General features: G+C 37.6%; 1 protein-coding gene across 5 annotated transcripts in view; it reads left to right on the forward strand.

Annotated features, from left to right (window-relative positions):
* SLAIN1 (SLAIN motif family member 1) overlaps nucleotides 1-14,944 on the forward strand; it is a 92,398-nt gene that overhangs the window by 2,556 nt on the left and 74,898 nt on the right. For all 5 annotated transcript variants that reach the window (XM_017829965.1, XM_017829969.1, XM_017829967.1 and 2 more), the window contains exon 2: nucleotides 1,843-1,982. In XM_017829965.1, the coding sequence (XP_017685454.1) occupies nucleotides 1,843-1,982 (140 nt within the window). The remainder of the gene's footprint in view (nucleotides 1-1,842; nucleotides 1,983-14,944) is intronic.

Below are 14,944 nucleotides of genomic sequence, written 5' to 3' on the forward strand. Positions count from 1 at the left end.
TGCTACCTGCTAGTATCCCTTGAGGAACAAAATCCTGTTTATTTTTTGGTCTTGTCATTTGCCCCTGCTGTGTGCAGGCCAGATTCCTTTGCTGTCTACAGAGTGTTCTGGTGTCTGAGTATCTGCTGAGCCCCAGGTATTGGAGGTGGTCAGGCCAGGGAGCTGCAAGATTTAGATATTAGGAAGAAGTTCTTTACTGTGAGGTGGCGGAACAGGTTGCCCAATGAAGTTGTGGATGCCCTGTTGCCGTGGGATTTAAGTGCTGAAAAATCTCCAGAGCAGTTAATTAGGGGTGAGATAAGAAAGGGTTTATTTGCCAAGGCTAAGATGTTACAAGACGCGCCCCTGTGCCCGAGAGGTTACATTTTATAATACCATCCATCCAATCCCAAATGTGTCCACCCTGTGGCCTTTACTCTGGTCTGCCCTGGGTCCACCCCCTGAAAATGGATCTGGGGTGCATTTCGGGACCCCCTGTTCATCCCATCTTCATCTCCCTCAGAGCACAAAGGGTACATAGTTACCCAGTTTTTGACCGTGTTGTGTGGTTTAGGCCCTGATATGCTGTTCTGCCAACAATCTAGGCCTTGCCTTGACAAAAGACTGAACATTTCTACTGGATTCGGGAGTAGGATTGATATAGGGAGCATAGAATGGGGTAAGAGCATTAAGGAATGTGTAAACAAGGGTGCTACAGAGAAAGGGATGTAAGGGAGACTGCTTTTAGAGTCTACTTCCACTACTTATGAAACTTACAAGTCTTACAAATATTAGGAAAATAAAAAAACATTAGAGGCTTAAGGCATCACCCCATCCCTGGAAGTGTTCAAGGCCAGATTGGATGGGGCTCTGAGCAATCTGGACTAGTGGAAGGTTTTCCTGCCCATGGCAGGAGAGTTGGATCAAGATGATTTTTAAGGTCCCTTCAAGCCATTTTGTTGTCTCCAGCAGCCAAGAATAATTTGCTTCCCAGGAGATTTGCGCTCTCCCAGGTGAATCAAGTCTGCTGTGCTTGCTAATCTGCCAGGGTTGACAGCAGCAACCCAGATCTCAGCCTCAAGAATTCCCCCATGAAATCTGCTTTGGTACCTGGCTTCCTAATGTGCCTGGCCATCTGATTAATTGTCTGCTCCTGTCTGAGAATAAGGCACATACACTAGATTTTCTTGCATATATTTTTTTTCCTGCTGGAGTTGAATATCGAAAATGGATTTTCATTCTTTCTCACCAAATGTTTTGTAATCTTTACAAATATGACTGATACAACATTTGATTCATTTGGGAGAAGATATGGTGTATGAAAATAATATATATGTAATTTTCTATATATAATATAGGAAATAAGGTGATTATATATATTATTATATATAATAAGGTGATTAAATTGTGATAGGTAAAGGTGTGAAATAGTTAACAGTGAAATTGTGATTTAAATATAAAATCAAATATTGAAATTGTCTTATGTCCAATAAAGATTAGTATAAAAGGGACAAGTGAGAGCACCTTTTTTTTTGTATGTGTATAGCACCTAATACATTTGAACTTTGGGCAGTGCTGGAATGAAGACAGTGGTAGTGATGAGATGGAAGATTTTAATGTGAAATCTCGTTCTTTGTTTTGTCATGCCAGAGCTGTAAAGTTTGTATTTTGCCACCTAGTTTTCTGAGGAGGGAAGGAAGAAAACTAATGTTACTCTTCTACCCCAGAAAGTCTTTTTTAATTAGATATCTTCTTGCAAGGCTCCGTATGTTATACATTATTAATAGCTAATAGATAAGAACTTAAAAAACCAACTTTTAAGTGTTGCGTATCTTGCTGATATTTTTGTGTATTTTGGTTAAGGTTGTACGTCTTGCCTACCAAGACTCACACTTCTCAAGAGAAATCATTGAATCCTCTGCAGTGGTGCAGGCGTGTTCTGGATCATCCAACTCCTGAGACAGAGGCTGCAAAACGTTCCCTATGCTTTAGGTTGGAGCAAGGTAACTTTATTCTTAGAATTTTTTTGATAGTTAGGTTGGTATTTTTGGTCTGGTGTTTCACTTGTCTTTGGTGTTTTTCACAATTTAGCAAGCTTTACAAATGGCAGACATGCAGTTTTTTCGTATGTATACCTAAATGCTAACAAATGTTTGAAATTTTTTTTTCTGATCATGCAGTTTTGAAGGTGTTTACCTCCTTTGTTATCAATTTTTTCTCCTGCACAACTTGTTTAAACTTGGCATCCATTGCTTAAAATAGTAGACTAAGAAGAGCCTTAACTTGACTGATAGTACTGCTCTATTGGGGTTATCTGGGTTATCTCAAGTACTGGATCCAGTCTGATGGCTGTTCAGTGCCAGTGACCTTGTAGAGTTTATCTGGGTGTGCTGAATTTTGTTTTAAATAAATATCAGACAGCACGATTCTTACTTTTTTTGCCATTTAGGGTCTCATTGTACTAAGCATTGTTGAAAAAAGTGATTAAGGGAGGATATTGTCTTAAGGTTTATAACGCACTAGGAAAGAAGATGAAAATGAACAATACAGGAAGCAACAGGAGACAGAAATAAAGCTAATGGCAACATGAACATATGGCTGTATAAGTTAACTACAACCATCACTAAGAAAGACTGAACATATTCCTGTGTGCTTTGGAGGATATGGGTAGCTGTGGCTGAGNATTTATCTGACTCAGACTCTGAAGGCATCTATCTCTTTGTATTGCCTATAAAAGATACTACAGTGATTATTGTCCTAGCAATATTTTGATGAGCTTATTTGCCTTAAGTTACATGGGTCAAGCTGTGGTTCCTATGTTGGTAATCATCCCACCTAGCTTTAGGGTTGAAGGATGTCCATGCTTGACCACCAGTGGGAGTTTTGTCTGTAAAGTCAGAGGAATCAGGTGAGCTGCTCAGGTGACGAGCTCTAGGTATTTGCCGTAGAATGAATTCAGTAGCTCTCTTTTAAGTCCACTGACAACAGTGGGTGCTTGGCATTCACCTCATCTGGTCACCTAAAGGTATTGTTTGTGTGGTGTTGAGCATCCAGCAGTGGAGCTGAATCTGATGTGGAAGCTCCACTTAGATTGCTGCACGTAGGTACCTAGTGCCATTTGAGATGGTCTCATTTAGGCTGATATCTAGTCAGGATACAGACCTTCCATCGGTTTTGTGCCTCACCTGCCATCTTTTATCATATCTTGGCCTCCCCAAGGGCCTCTCAGGTGGGCAAGCACATCTGAGTATGGACAACTGAATCAAGGCTGTAATGGGAATGTAGAAACAAGTCAGAGGACAGCATGACCTATTTTTCCCTTATAAGGATTTATCTAAATTTAATAGACAATAAAGATGTCAGATTTGAACCTCTCTGTGGTTATCAGTTCAGTTGCTGTCTGTGCAGAAGTCACAGGAAGTGACATATGTCACAGAGTTATGTTGACAGTGTGTTGCTCTGATCCACATGTTCTACTCGTGGTGATTTGCTCATGAATTTCCTGAGGTCTGTACAAAGTTTCTGAGAAATTATATGCCATAAATAAAACTCATTATGGGAACAGTACATTCACGGATACAATAGACTTGTGTTTGTACTGCAGCAATTCTTTGCTAAAATTGCTTTAATTAATAATTCAGTTAGTCTCTTGATTAACTCTCGTATTTCTTAATGTTTTCTTTAGCACCTGTGCTTTACAAGTAATGTGTAATAAAAAAATGTCATCCTTATTCTAACTTTGTAGAAGCTGGTTTCACAATATTTATTTCTGTCTCAGTTTTGCACCAGGTGTGAGATTTCTGTGAGAATCTAATGATTTGTTTTTTAAAGTACAAAAAACTTTCTGTAACCTGACTTTCCAGTGTTTTGTTTTTCAATGCACTCAATCAGTAATATGTGTGTATAAATAGGTACATGTAATTTATCCAAATTTTAAAAGTGACTCAGTAAGAATGGCATTCTTCTTTCCTGGTACTGAAGTTTCAAACTTTGTACTTGTAAGTTGAATGTTGTTTTCCCCTTTCAGTCATATGCTTTGCAAGGGCATTTTGGAGATGTTTTGAAAATGTAATTGTGCCTCTTCTGCTCAGCCTTGAGTCTCTGATTAACAGTGATGGACTTGAGAGCTACTAAATATGTAGTCAGAAAACATTTATGATGTACCAGTGTGTGATTTCTGGAATGGCTTATAGGTGGAATTTGCTTAGTGATTTTGTCCATGGTGCATTAGCCAAAAGTTAAACTAGTTGAGTTGTCATCGCTCTTTAGGCACTGTAGCCCGCATAGAAATTAAAAGCAGTAAAATTGATTTTTGTTTGCAAAGTCAGCATATCTGAGTAAGTGCGCACAGAGAGAAGAGCTGTGAGCCAAAAGTAATAAAAATTTTGCTAGCCTACTTTGGACTTTTAACTAATTTCTGTTCTCAAGATTATTAATTCTGCCCTCATTTATTCATGCTTATGTAGATTTTTTAAAATTACATTGTATCCAGATTTTCCTAAAAGTTTTCATTTGTTGTCTGAAATATCCCAGCATTGGGATAGCTCATAGCAAGGCTAAAAGTCTTGTGAGAGACTTCTGCCAAAGCAGTCCAAGGCGATGAAATAATCCAATGACTACTTGGTCTCTCAGGCTGGAGAATCACTTGAATGATGGTATTTTCTTTTTGCTTTGCTGTGCTCACCAGCCTGTTTCTTTTCTAATGAAAATGACTGGTTTAAGTATTTCATGGTGGAAGTTAAGAATTCATCTTGGCATAAATCCTTAAGGTTTATTGTAAGCACAGTGGTGGTCTCCAGCAGGTGGTTCTTCTGTGAACCACTGTGAGAACTTGGACAAGCTTCTCAACATTCCTCTGGTCAACCACTAAGTAGGTAAAGCTTTTACCATGTTTATAAGGAACTAGGCTTATTACAAGCCCTGTTTCTGTGGATTAGGCATGCTAGCTTTAAGGAGGATGGCGGTTAAATGTAACCTTCTATGATAAGATCTTTGCTTGGAATTGTTCCTGTTTCCCATGAGCAATTATAGTATTGAGGTACTATTTCTTTGTTGTTTGTTTTGGTAGTTCTTTCTCTGCCACTGTATCTGGATCACTTCTTTCTTCCTGCTCTTCTTCAGTTATCTTTTGTTTGAAACCTTTCTGATTTGTTATCCTTACAGCAGATCTCTGTTGCAGGGTTAGAGTTTCCTCTCCATTTGATTTTTAATCTTGCTGTTTGTTTTATTTCGGTAGGTCAACTAAAATGAACAGGGCCACCTAACAGTCTTAATGGCATCATAGAGCTGCTTCTGTATTTTCTTGATAGTACTTGAAGATGTTGGAACATGTCAGTATTAAGCCCAGTGAGCAGAGACGTGTTATTTGTAACCTTCCTAGCTAGTGCGATGGTTATAACCCCTCTGAAATTGATAAGTTGGTGATTGACACCCTGGTTGAAGTTAACTTCACCTCTGTAAAAAGCTCTGAAGCAGGCAGGTGGATAAACTGAGGAGTTAAGAGGCTTAGCAAGGAGTCAGTCTGTAGGAGCTCAGCTTTTATACAGGGCTTCAAAGCATATCTCATCCAGTTCAGCCTCCCAGACAGAAAGCTCTTCTTTCTTGTAGAGTATGAAATATTGGCTAGATTCAGAGTTTGGCTTAGATGAGTTCTTATTCAGAAATGCTGCTTCAGATGTTTAAGAAGAACAAGGAACAGAAGTCTGTAGGTTTTGCAGTTGGCTGCAGTAGTTTAAAGAGTAAAACTCTGTTTTGCTTCTTAAATTATTAATGTGTTTCAGGATGAATGCTCTTACATTGTCTGTGGATGATGTTGTGAAACAGATCCATTGTAGTTTCTCTCCAATTGCTTATGATTCCACAAGCACCAAGAATCTCTTCAGTGAAGTTTTATCCTTTATTGTGCAGGATCCCAATGTTACATGTTAGTTAAGGTTTATGTCCAAATATATAACATACTGAGAAGAAAAACTTATTTTGACATTACCTATAAAAATAAAGGAAGCCCCAGGCAAAAGGTTTTAACTGGATGTGCAACTTGTTGCTTATGCAGAAAGAGGCAGGTTCAAATTTATTTGCTGTCTGTTGATGGAGCAGAGATGTATGTTGTGGTACTCAGAACTAGATTAATAAGATTTCATATAGCTTTCTTATTTTTCATATATAATGTGGATTAGTTCCATGTAAAATGCTTTTGAGGTAGCAAATGATAATGTGCAGAAGCTTACAGTTGATTGGATTGTTGTTTTCATCATAAAAAATAAAATGTCTAAAGCTGTAGAAGGAATGAAAACAGTGACATGGGAGGTTTGGTTTCTTTTTATGTATGTTTCTGATAATAAAAAGTGATGAACAACCACAACTCTTATCAACATCTTAGCACCCTTTGAGGAGTGTGGCATCTCAGAGGTCAGGATGTATAGCCATCTGCTGCTGCAGTACAAACTTAGTGCTCGGAGTGCACCTGTACGTGCACAGCAGTTATTTCCTACTACATTTAATTTATTTGAAGTAACCTGTTGTAACAGCTGCGTAATTCCACGCAGTTCATAGAGGTTTTGCAAATGGATTGTCTAGCGCAGCTTCTGAGGATTCATGTTTTTCAATTTGGAAAAACCTGGGTTTGATATTATACTTGCATTTCAAACAAAATATTTTGCCCTACCACTGTAACATTTCTACTCTGCAAGTACACTTGAAGATGGAAGTGTTTGGTTTAAAACCCTTATGGCAACAAATGCATACAAGATCAGACACTTCACTTTTTATTAGTTTCAGAGGTATCACTTGCCTTTTTACTGCAGCTCTTGGATGTCACTTCTACTTTTTATTAAATTACAATATGCATACTATTCAAGAATTTAATTTCAGTATTGGGGGTTGATTGTTGTGCAGCTCATAATTATTTGCTTAGAATAGCCCTTAGGTTGTCATTATACTTGCAAGAGGAAGCTGAATTCTGAAGTCTCTGTAAAGATTGGTAGAGAGGTGGTGTTGGGTCTTGCCTCAGTTGAGAAGATACTCATACCATTTTAGAATATATTTTATAAATTCATGCTAGCTACTGAGCAGGGATTATCAGCTTCTTATGAGTGGTTAAACAGCTAGAGACACTGTCAAATTTTATGTGAGGATTTCAGTAGGTTTATTTAAAATAACTTATGGTGTAAGTTCAAGGTCTGTAATGCAGTGGATGTCTGAAAGCAGTAGAAGTAGCATCAACCCTGTTTTATGCTAAAAATACAGGCACAATTAGTGTTACCTAGCAGAGTACTTACTAATCACTGTGTGTGTTTTTGAAGTATGCAAATACTTTACTGGATAGAAATTAAAAAGAAACCCAGGTTTTAATAGTTCGCTTAAGGGCACTTGAAAGCTTATTCCCTGGAGATATTTTTTCTGTGGAAAAGAGGATCTTTTCAAAACTGCTATTCTGGAAGCTGTCATTCCATTTTTGCTTCTGGTAGTCTGTGTCTTGCTCATTGTGTGCTAGTCCCCAAATTGTTGTTTTAGGTTTTGTCTTTCTTGCTGACTTTTTTTCACAGTCTGTTTTTGATGTCTGCGGAAGAGAGCAGGGAATAACATTTCAGAATGCAGACAAGGCTCTTGCATGTGGTTATATAGAGACTTCTTTACTGATGTGTTGATAATTTCTGTATTTTCACTTTCAGAGAGAACTTTGGTTCTTGTCTTCATAGCATTGCATCTTTTGCGAAGCTTTGGTTTAGACTGTTTTATGCCATGATCCTGAAGTATCTTTTGGTTGGACTGTATCTTCTGGGATATAGTTCACAGTTATATATAAATATGCCATACAGTCTATTTTACCTTTGCAACTGACTTTGCATGTTAATATATTAGAAGGAAGTTGGTTATCTGCACTTGCTTTCCCAAGTGTTCCACACTCAGCTTATATGTGTTCATATTTCATGGAAATAACACATTTACACCAGTAATTTGCTTTCAAGTAAAGGTTTATGGAAAAGTTCTTATAATGAAATAAAACTTTTTTTGACTCTACCTGATAATGAAATGTAGTCAGTAAGCTCTAATCTGAATACTTGTGAGGGATAGGCATTTACAGATTTGCTTGATATTTTTTTAACGTTGCAAGACAGAAGATGAGTTTGTGCAAATGATGAGACATAGAAGTTTATAAAAATAAAATTCCTCAGCATTTTATATATTTTGTATGAATCTCCTTTAAAATACTATTTTCTTAATTTTACTTCTAGATTGGGATCTATTTGAAAAATTTTTAAATACAGAAAATATTTTCTTGTGGAATATTCACTTTCAGTGGGGTCACTAAACAATTATAAAAGTCTTTTTGAATATGGCTTTTTCAGGTGCAGTAATGGAATACGTCATTAAACGCTTCACACTTCAGAAGTTTGAGTGAGAAAAGTAGTGGAAGTGTGCCTGTGGACGAAAAACTACATTCGTTAGCAAAAAATAGCTGGAACCTAGGTAGTTCTTGTTTTGAGAAACATTAGTAGCAGTGCAAAGATTACATTTTTGCCAACTTTAAAGAATCATACCAAATTAAGTCGACTTCAAGTTCTTGGATATTTTATACGCTGGCTATGAGATGTTGTGGAAAACTGATATGGGATAACAATTTTTAAAATAACATTCAGCTGGTAGCATAGGCACTTATTTATTTGTTTTATTAATTTTATATATTTTTAAGTTTATGTTACCAAGACCAAAGAGGTATTGGGTCATGTTCACTGGTGAATTTGGACCACCATTACCGCTTCTACAATGTAAAGTACCTGTAAACTGATTTTACACTGCTGACTGTGCTCAGATTAAGCCCAATTTGTATTGCCAGAGAAATCTGTATGACATCATCATTTTGGAAGAGCCTTTTCCTTGAAAGCAGATGGCTGAACATACTCAATCCTGTGTGCCCCTCAAATGCAGAGAGGGTCATTGCACATGCAGGCTAACTTGGAAGAAATAAGTTTGCCTACTTTTGGAAAGGAAGTCAGCTTCTTTGAATTCACTTGTCTTCCCCCATTATGCAGTACCAAGTAATGATGTTGATCTTGCTGCCTGTGCTGTATTAATTCATAGTGAGATGATTTGTACCTTGAATTGCACATTTCTAAAATGGTTACACAGAGAGTTAGAAGTGGATAACTTTAGCCTAGGTGTCCTCTTGCAGTCAGATAAGTTCCACTCTAAGAGTTGATGAGTTGTTCTCTGCTGCATAGGAGAGAAGATCAGTTGATTTTTCATGGTTTTATCTGCAGCTGATGGACGACAGGTTGTTTCTTTCGAAGTATGATAAGGATTTGTAAGAGGTCTTTTTGATCCTAAAAGGTTATGAATAATTTCACCGAACCTGGACACATCGGACAGTTAGGGATTTTTTTGGTGTTTTTGCATACTAGGAGCTATCCATATCTTTCTGTGATAGGCACAAAAAATCAGTGCCACAGTCCAATCACTGGTGGAATAATTGCTGTAAATTCTATAGTATGTGTCTGCTAGTCTTAACTGAGATACAGGGGTTATTGCTTTGTGTTGCATCTGCATCACAGAGGAAAATCTTTGTGATTGAATCTCCCTGGGAAAGATATTTTGTGTCTAAGTTTCCAGAGCCAGATATGTTTCTCTTGTGTCTGACTGTAGGTACCTTGTCCTTGAGTTTCAGCATTTGTTGAATTCATAGAACTTGTAATTGCCCAGATTAGTTCTAACTAATTTTAGGCATGCATCTGGTATATACCTGATTTAAGGCACAGTCACTTTGACTGTGATTCATTGATCTTAATGAGGCTCCTAGGCATAATTTGACATGCTTTTGCATCCTTGAGGTATCTAGATGGGCAGATGGGTTTGATACAGGCTCTGCACAACAGCCTCACTTAACTGGAGCACCTCAAATGTCATTACATTCTGGTTTTAGACAGCTGAATCATGCTTCTCCTGTTTTGTGCTGAAGAGTGGGATATGCTTCGGACTGTAGGTGTTTAAATGAGGCTGCCTACAAGCAGACACTTCTGTGTGTATGTAAGCATTTTCTTTTCTTTTTAGAATTGCTTTTTGCATATGAAGAAATTCAGTATGCACTTTATATTAGTAGAATATAGAAAAGTTATCAGCATGCAAGAAAATAAGTGCAAGGTAACTTCCATTGCTATATTTTTAGCACGTGAATGGATCTCAAGTAGTAGTAACTGCTTGCACTTCACTTAATATCACTTGAAAGCCCTGTAAAGTTTTGTGTCAGAAATTAAAGTAAGCTTTTAGGTCTAGGGGATATAATTTGTTGTATTCTTCAGGAATGGCTCATACTATATAGTTCCAATTTCTTTAGGCTCGAGGTACTACCCCACTATAGCCTTAATAAAAGAGTAGAATTAAGTTTTTAGAATTTGCATCTGATTGGTGGCATATCCTTTTTTATTTTGTTTTATTTTAGAGTTATTTGGCAGTTGATGTGTTTGTGATTTTTGTCTTCAAGCAATTTCTTCTTCATAAAATGTCTGAAGTCTTTTATGGGTGCAGGGCACGATTTTATGGCCTGAAGGGTGTGGGCGATAGCAGCTGAGTCATCTGTTGTGTTGCTGCCTGCAAACACAGAGGACTGGGCTCAGCATCCTAACATCCTAAGGTCCTTTCTTCCTAGAAGTCCATGTCCCTCATTCAGCTCTCTGAACCACTAGCAAACCTTCTTGATGTTCTTCATTGTTCTTTCCTGACCCATAGGAAAGGCAGGGTAGAGAGTGATTTGTCTGCATGAAATAGGGCAGGATGGAGTGACAGAGGGAGTCATGGCTTCAGTTTGTTCCTCTGTGGTGTTACCAGTTTTATTTCTTGTCTTTTCTGCTTCATATGTTGCATTTATATAGTCAGTGTTCAGAGTGTATTATGGTTATTTCTTGATGTCTTTTGAAACACTGGGTGTGAAATACTTTACTGTAATCACAAATGGATCTTTATTTATGAATAAGGAAACAAATTTCAGTTTTTAATCAGGCATGTATGTTCTTATTGTGTTGGACATAGTCCAGAAAAGATTTTATTTTCGATCCGTGTGGGTGCTGAAAAATCTGGAATAATTACTTCAAAGAAACAAAATGGTTTTTAGGGAGAAGCTTGAAGAAGCGTCTCAGACTTTGTTGTCCAAGCCCATTTTTGCTTACTGTGGACATGGCAGGTTCTGGTGGTGGAAATGCTTAGAAGGTACTGCAGAGTACCTTTTATCTGGGACAGTAAGACACAGGCAGAAGAATGTTGCAGCAGTGTAATAATTGTACTGAAGGAGCTTCTGCAATTTGTGTGCTATGACTCTTGTCTGTATGCCATTCTCACGCTTTCCCTGTTGTACTGTGCTCTTGGGTGATATTATACTCCTCTCTCCTCCTCTGTCAACTTATACCTGTGTTACTTGTTAGTGAGGAGCAAAGATTGCCTCTGTTAAATGCTTGTACAGTTCTTGATGGAGTGTAGGTACCTCTGGAAGGTACTCTCAAGAAGTTTACTTAAGGAGTCTCTCTCAAGATGTCTGAAATCACCCCAGGGGAGCTTAAATTTAGGAGTATGCTCCAAGTTACTGCCAGGAGACATTGGTCTCTAGGGAATCTGAAGAGACTAGTCTGCTTAGGTTAAAAATTGTTGTGGAATCCCTGACCCCCTTGACAGTAACAATAGTAACGGTATTTATAGCAAACATCTGTGTTATTTAACCCATTTTCTTAGAAGTAATTATTCAGTTAGTACTTCTTAATTTGGCTCTAAGTTGGGGCTGAACCTTAATTCCACATGAGAGTATGTATTCTGAATACATTCTTATATTTGGCAGTCAGTTAAACCTCTATCAGAACTTTTCTTAATCCTAGACTTTCATGATTTTTTTTTTTCCATTTGGTGTTTTAAAAGTAGGAAAAACCTGGTTTACAGTAGCTTTTATTTTTAAAGTGTTTTGTATCTTTTCTCTGCTTGGGTAATAGTGTTAACACTTTCTCCTAATAGGCACATAACTGTGACACTTACTATATTTATCCAAAAACCATAGGGTTCCTGGAGGGTAAGTGCTACTTTTGACCTCGATTTGAGCCTAACTTTTAGCTTTTTCATTCTGACTCAATGTAGGCAGTAGGTATACTTGAGCAAAGAAAATGGAGTGTGGCATCTGGAAACAGGATGTCAGAGTCAGAAACTATAAACAGAGAAACTCTCTTGCAAAACTCTGCTGCCAGAGGGTTTAACCTGTGAATAAATACAGATGGCAAGTAGATAGAGTTGTAGGGGCGCTATAATGTGTTTATGGATGTTTCTTGGATGCAGGGGAAGTTCAGGAGTAAACAGTAATGTTAGAAAAAATTCAATTTAGGGTTAATGTTGGAACAATTTTATCTTTTCTGTGTTATGATAAATGATCAAGAGTTATACCCCAACAGACACATATATTTGATTTTTACCTGGTATGTAATAAAGATTCTATATTGTTAGGTAAAGGATTGCAAATTGTCCTTCTATGAGTCTGTTTTTAACAGAATGGATCCTCACCCTTTGTGCTTACCTGTCTTGCCAATGGTAACGCACCAAAGAAGAAAAGAACTATGTATGCTATGAGAAAATTTAAATTTATTAAATGTAATTAGCTATATTTCTCCTCCAGTCACCTGTTCAGAGCAAAAATGCACACCTTTGATTAAAATTGTTGCTAGCATGTCTGATTAGCAGTATAGTACGTGTCCACCTACAGTTGTGATACATCCTGTGTGGCATGTGGAGATGAAGTTCTCTTTTATTAACTGAATGAAAGCTGTGGCTACCTTCTCTAAAGTAGTGCACTAACCATTAGATAATAGTTTGGGGATGTTTTGTTTACTTCTAGTACAATGTATAGACTAAATGAATGGGATATCTTCAGCATGAGAGCACCTTGTGTAGTACCTGTGCTCTGATCTGCAAGGGGAGTTGAACTAATACCTGTTGTTTAAATCACACAGAGATGTCTTGCTCCTCATCCTAGAGGAAGCCCCTAAGCATGGACTTGCAGAGTGAACAGGCAAAGGCACCCTTCATCTTCGTCCATTTTATCAAGGGCAGCTGAGCACTTCTTGAAATATATTCAACGTATTTTTTAAATAAAGTTGTTCACAGCATGGCTGAATTCTTGTCCTGATTATTACATAGTCATGATTTGATTTTAATTTGTATTTCTGGAATAGTACTTTTAGTATTGTCTCTTCCCATCATTTATTCAACTCCTGAGACCAAAGCTGCAGAAAAGGAGAACTCTCTGGGACTGCAATGACTCAGCTCTCATGCTGAATGAACAGGAAGATAAATACAATGGCACTGATGATCTTAGACCTACCTGTACGAAGACTTAAGATTACAAAGCAGCTGCTTTTCTCTAGGGACAGAAAACAACATTTTCAAAGGAGTGAATGCACTGCTATCATTGAGGTTTTAAAACTGTTGTTGGCTAATTGAAGTAGGGATGTTTAATGTACCGTTGTAAGAGGTTGGGGAGATTTATTTCTGCACAAAAAAGTGCAGTTAGCTTAACTGTTTTGAAAACAGGACTCCTTCTCAGGCTGAAGTTAAGAAAATACATAAGGCCTGTACTTCTTTCACTGTTTAGGAGGTAGCTTGCTGATGAGATGAAAGCTTCTCATGTTCTTAGTAGCCTTGAAAGTTACACTTGTATACAGAGCATATACAAGCAAGCAGAAGACCTCATCCCTTCTTGTTATCAAAACATGATTAGACCCTGAGAGCTGATCCTGTCAATGTATACAGCGTGTCTACACCACGCAGAGCATGCCTAACAACCTAGCTCCAGTACATCCACACAATGCAGTGTTGCATGGATAATATACATTGGTATAGCTTTTCCCTTGGATCCAGCTTGAATGCATGTCTTGATACTCCTCATATTTCAGCTTTCAGGTCACGTCTCTAGTTACCATATATATCTCTCTGTGTGTTAAACATGCTATAAATGATCTCAAGATGAGATCTGTGCTACTTTATATAAGCTTCAGGCTTGAAATCAGTGACTAGTTGAAAAATAATACCATCTCCAGAGCATGGTATCTGTCTTCAGTGATAGAGAGGAGAATAATTGGTTAGGTAAGACTGGAGGTCACATTTGAGTATTGAAAGCTAGTTGAGGTGAATATGGATCACAGTTTATTAAAGATGGAGGATGTACTGTGTTTTGCAAAATGTTCTTCCTCTACGTCTCTCCTCCTGTGTGGCTGAAATTCAGATTAGCTTCCATACTGTAGCTCTTGTAAGAATTTTTAATCATCAAACAAAATTAATTTGCAGCTTTTACTTATGCTGTGGTATACTGGAATTAGTTCTGTTGAAAACAGGCCTCCTACCACTTGAGAATTAACCTAAGACAAGAGTTAAGTCTCTCCAGTTTTATGGTAGGAGAGGCGGTAACTAAATAGCATTTTAAAAATCTTTTGTAATTACATGTAATGTATAATGTACTAGATAGAAACAGTGGAAAACTTAGAGTAGTTGAAATGTAGTAGAAAAAAGAACTTGTTGACCCAAAACCTATTGAAGTCACTGGAAGTCTATAATTTTCTTTTGGTTTGTGCATTGTCTTTATGTTCTGTAAGGTATTTTGCCTACTAATTGCATGCTTTTTGGGATGAATGTCAAATCACTTTGAGATGAGTTTTCTGCTTTATATTTGAAGTTAAAAATGTGATAAGCTGAGTTTCTGTATGTGTTTGTTCCCATATGACTGAAAATACAGTAAGTTCATCCTCCAGATTTGACTGGCAGTGATCAGTACAAAGAGTTTCAAACTCTGGAGTTTGATTCCCCAAATTCAGAGATTTTGCTTGAGGAGGGTTGTGCAAAACTTGTCTGGGTGCCGTGGTGTTTTGACTCACAGAGCAAATAGTGGTGTTCTTGCCATTCTACGAGAACTGGGAAGGTCAGGTCAGTTCTGGAGATGTGAGTGCAGCAT

The sequence above is a fragment of the Lepidothrix coronata genome, unplaced genomic scaffold, assembly GCF_001604755.1.
Source record: "Lepidothrix coronata isolate B3197 unplaced genomic scaffold, Lepidothrix_coronata-1.0 Scaffold172, whole genome shotgun sequence".
NCBI lineage: Eukaryota > Metazoa > Chordata > Aves > Passeriformes > Pipridae > Lepidothrix > Lepidothrix coronata.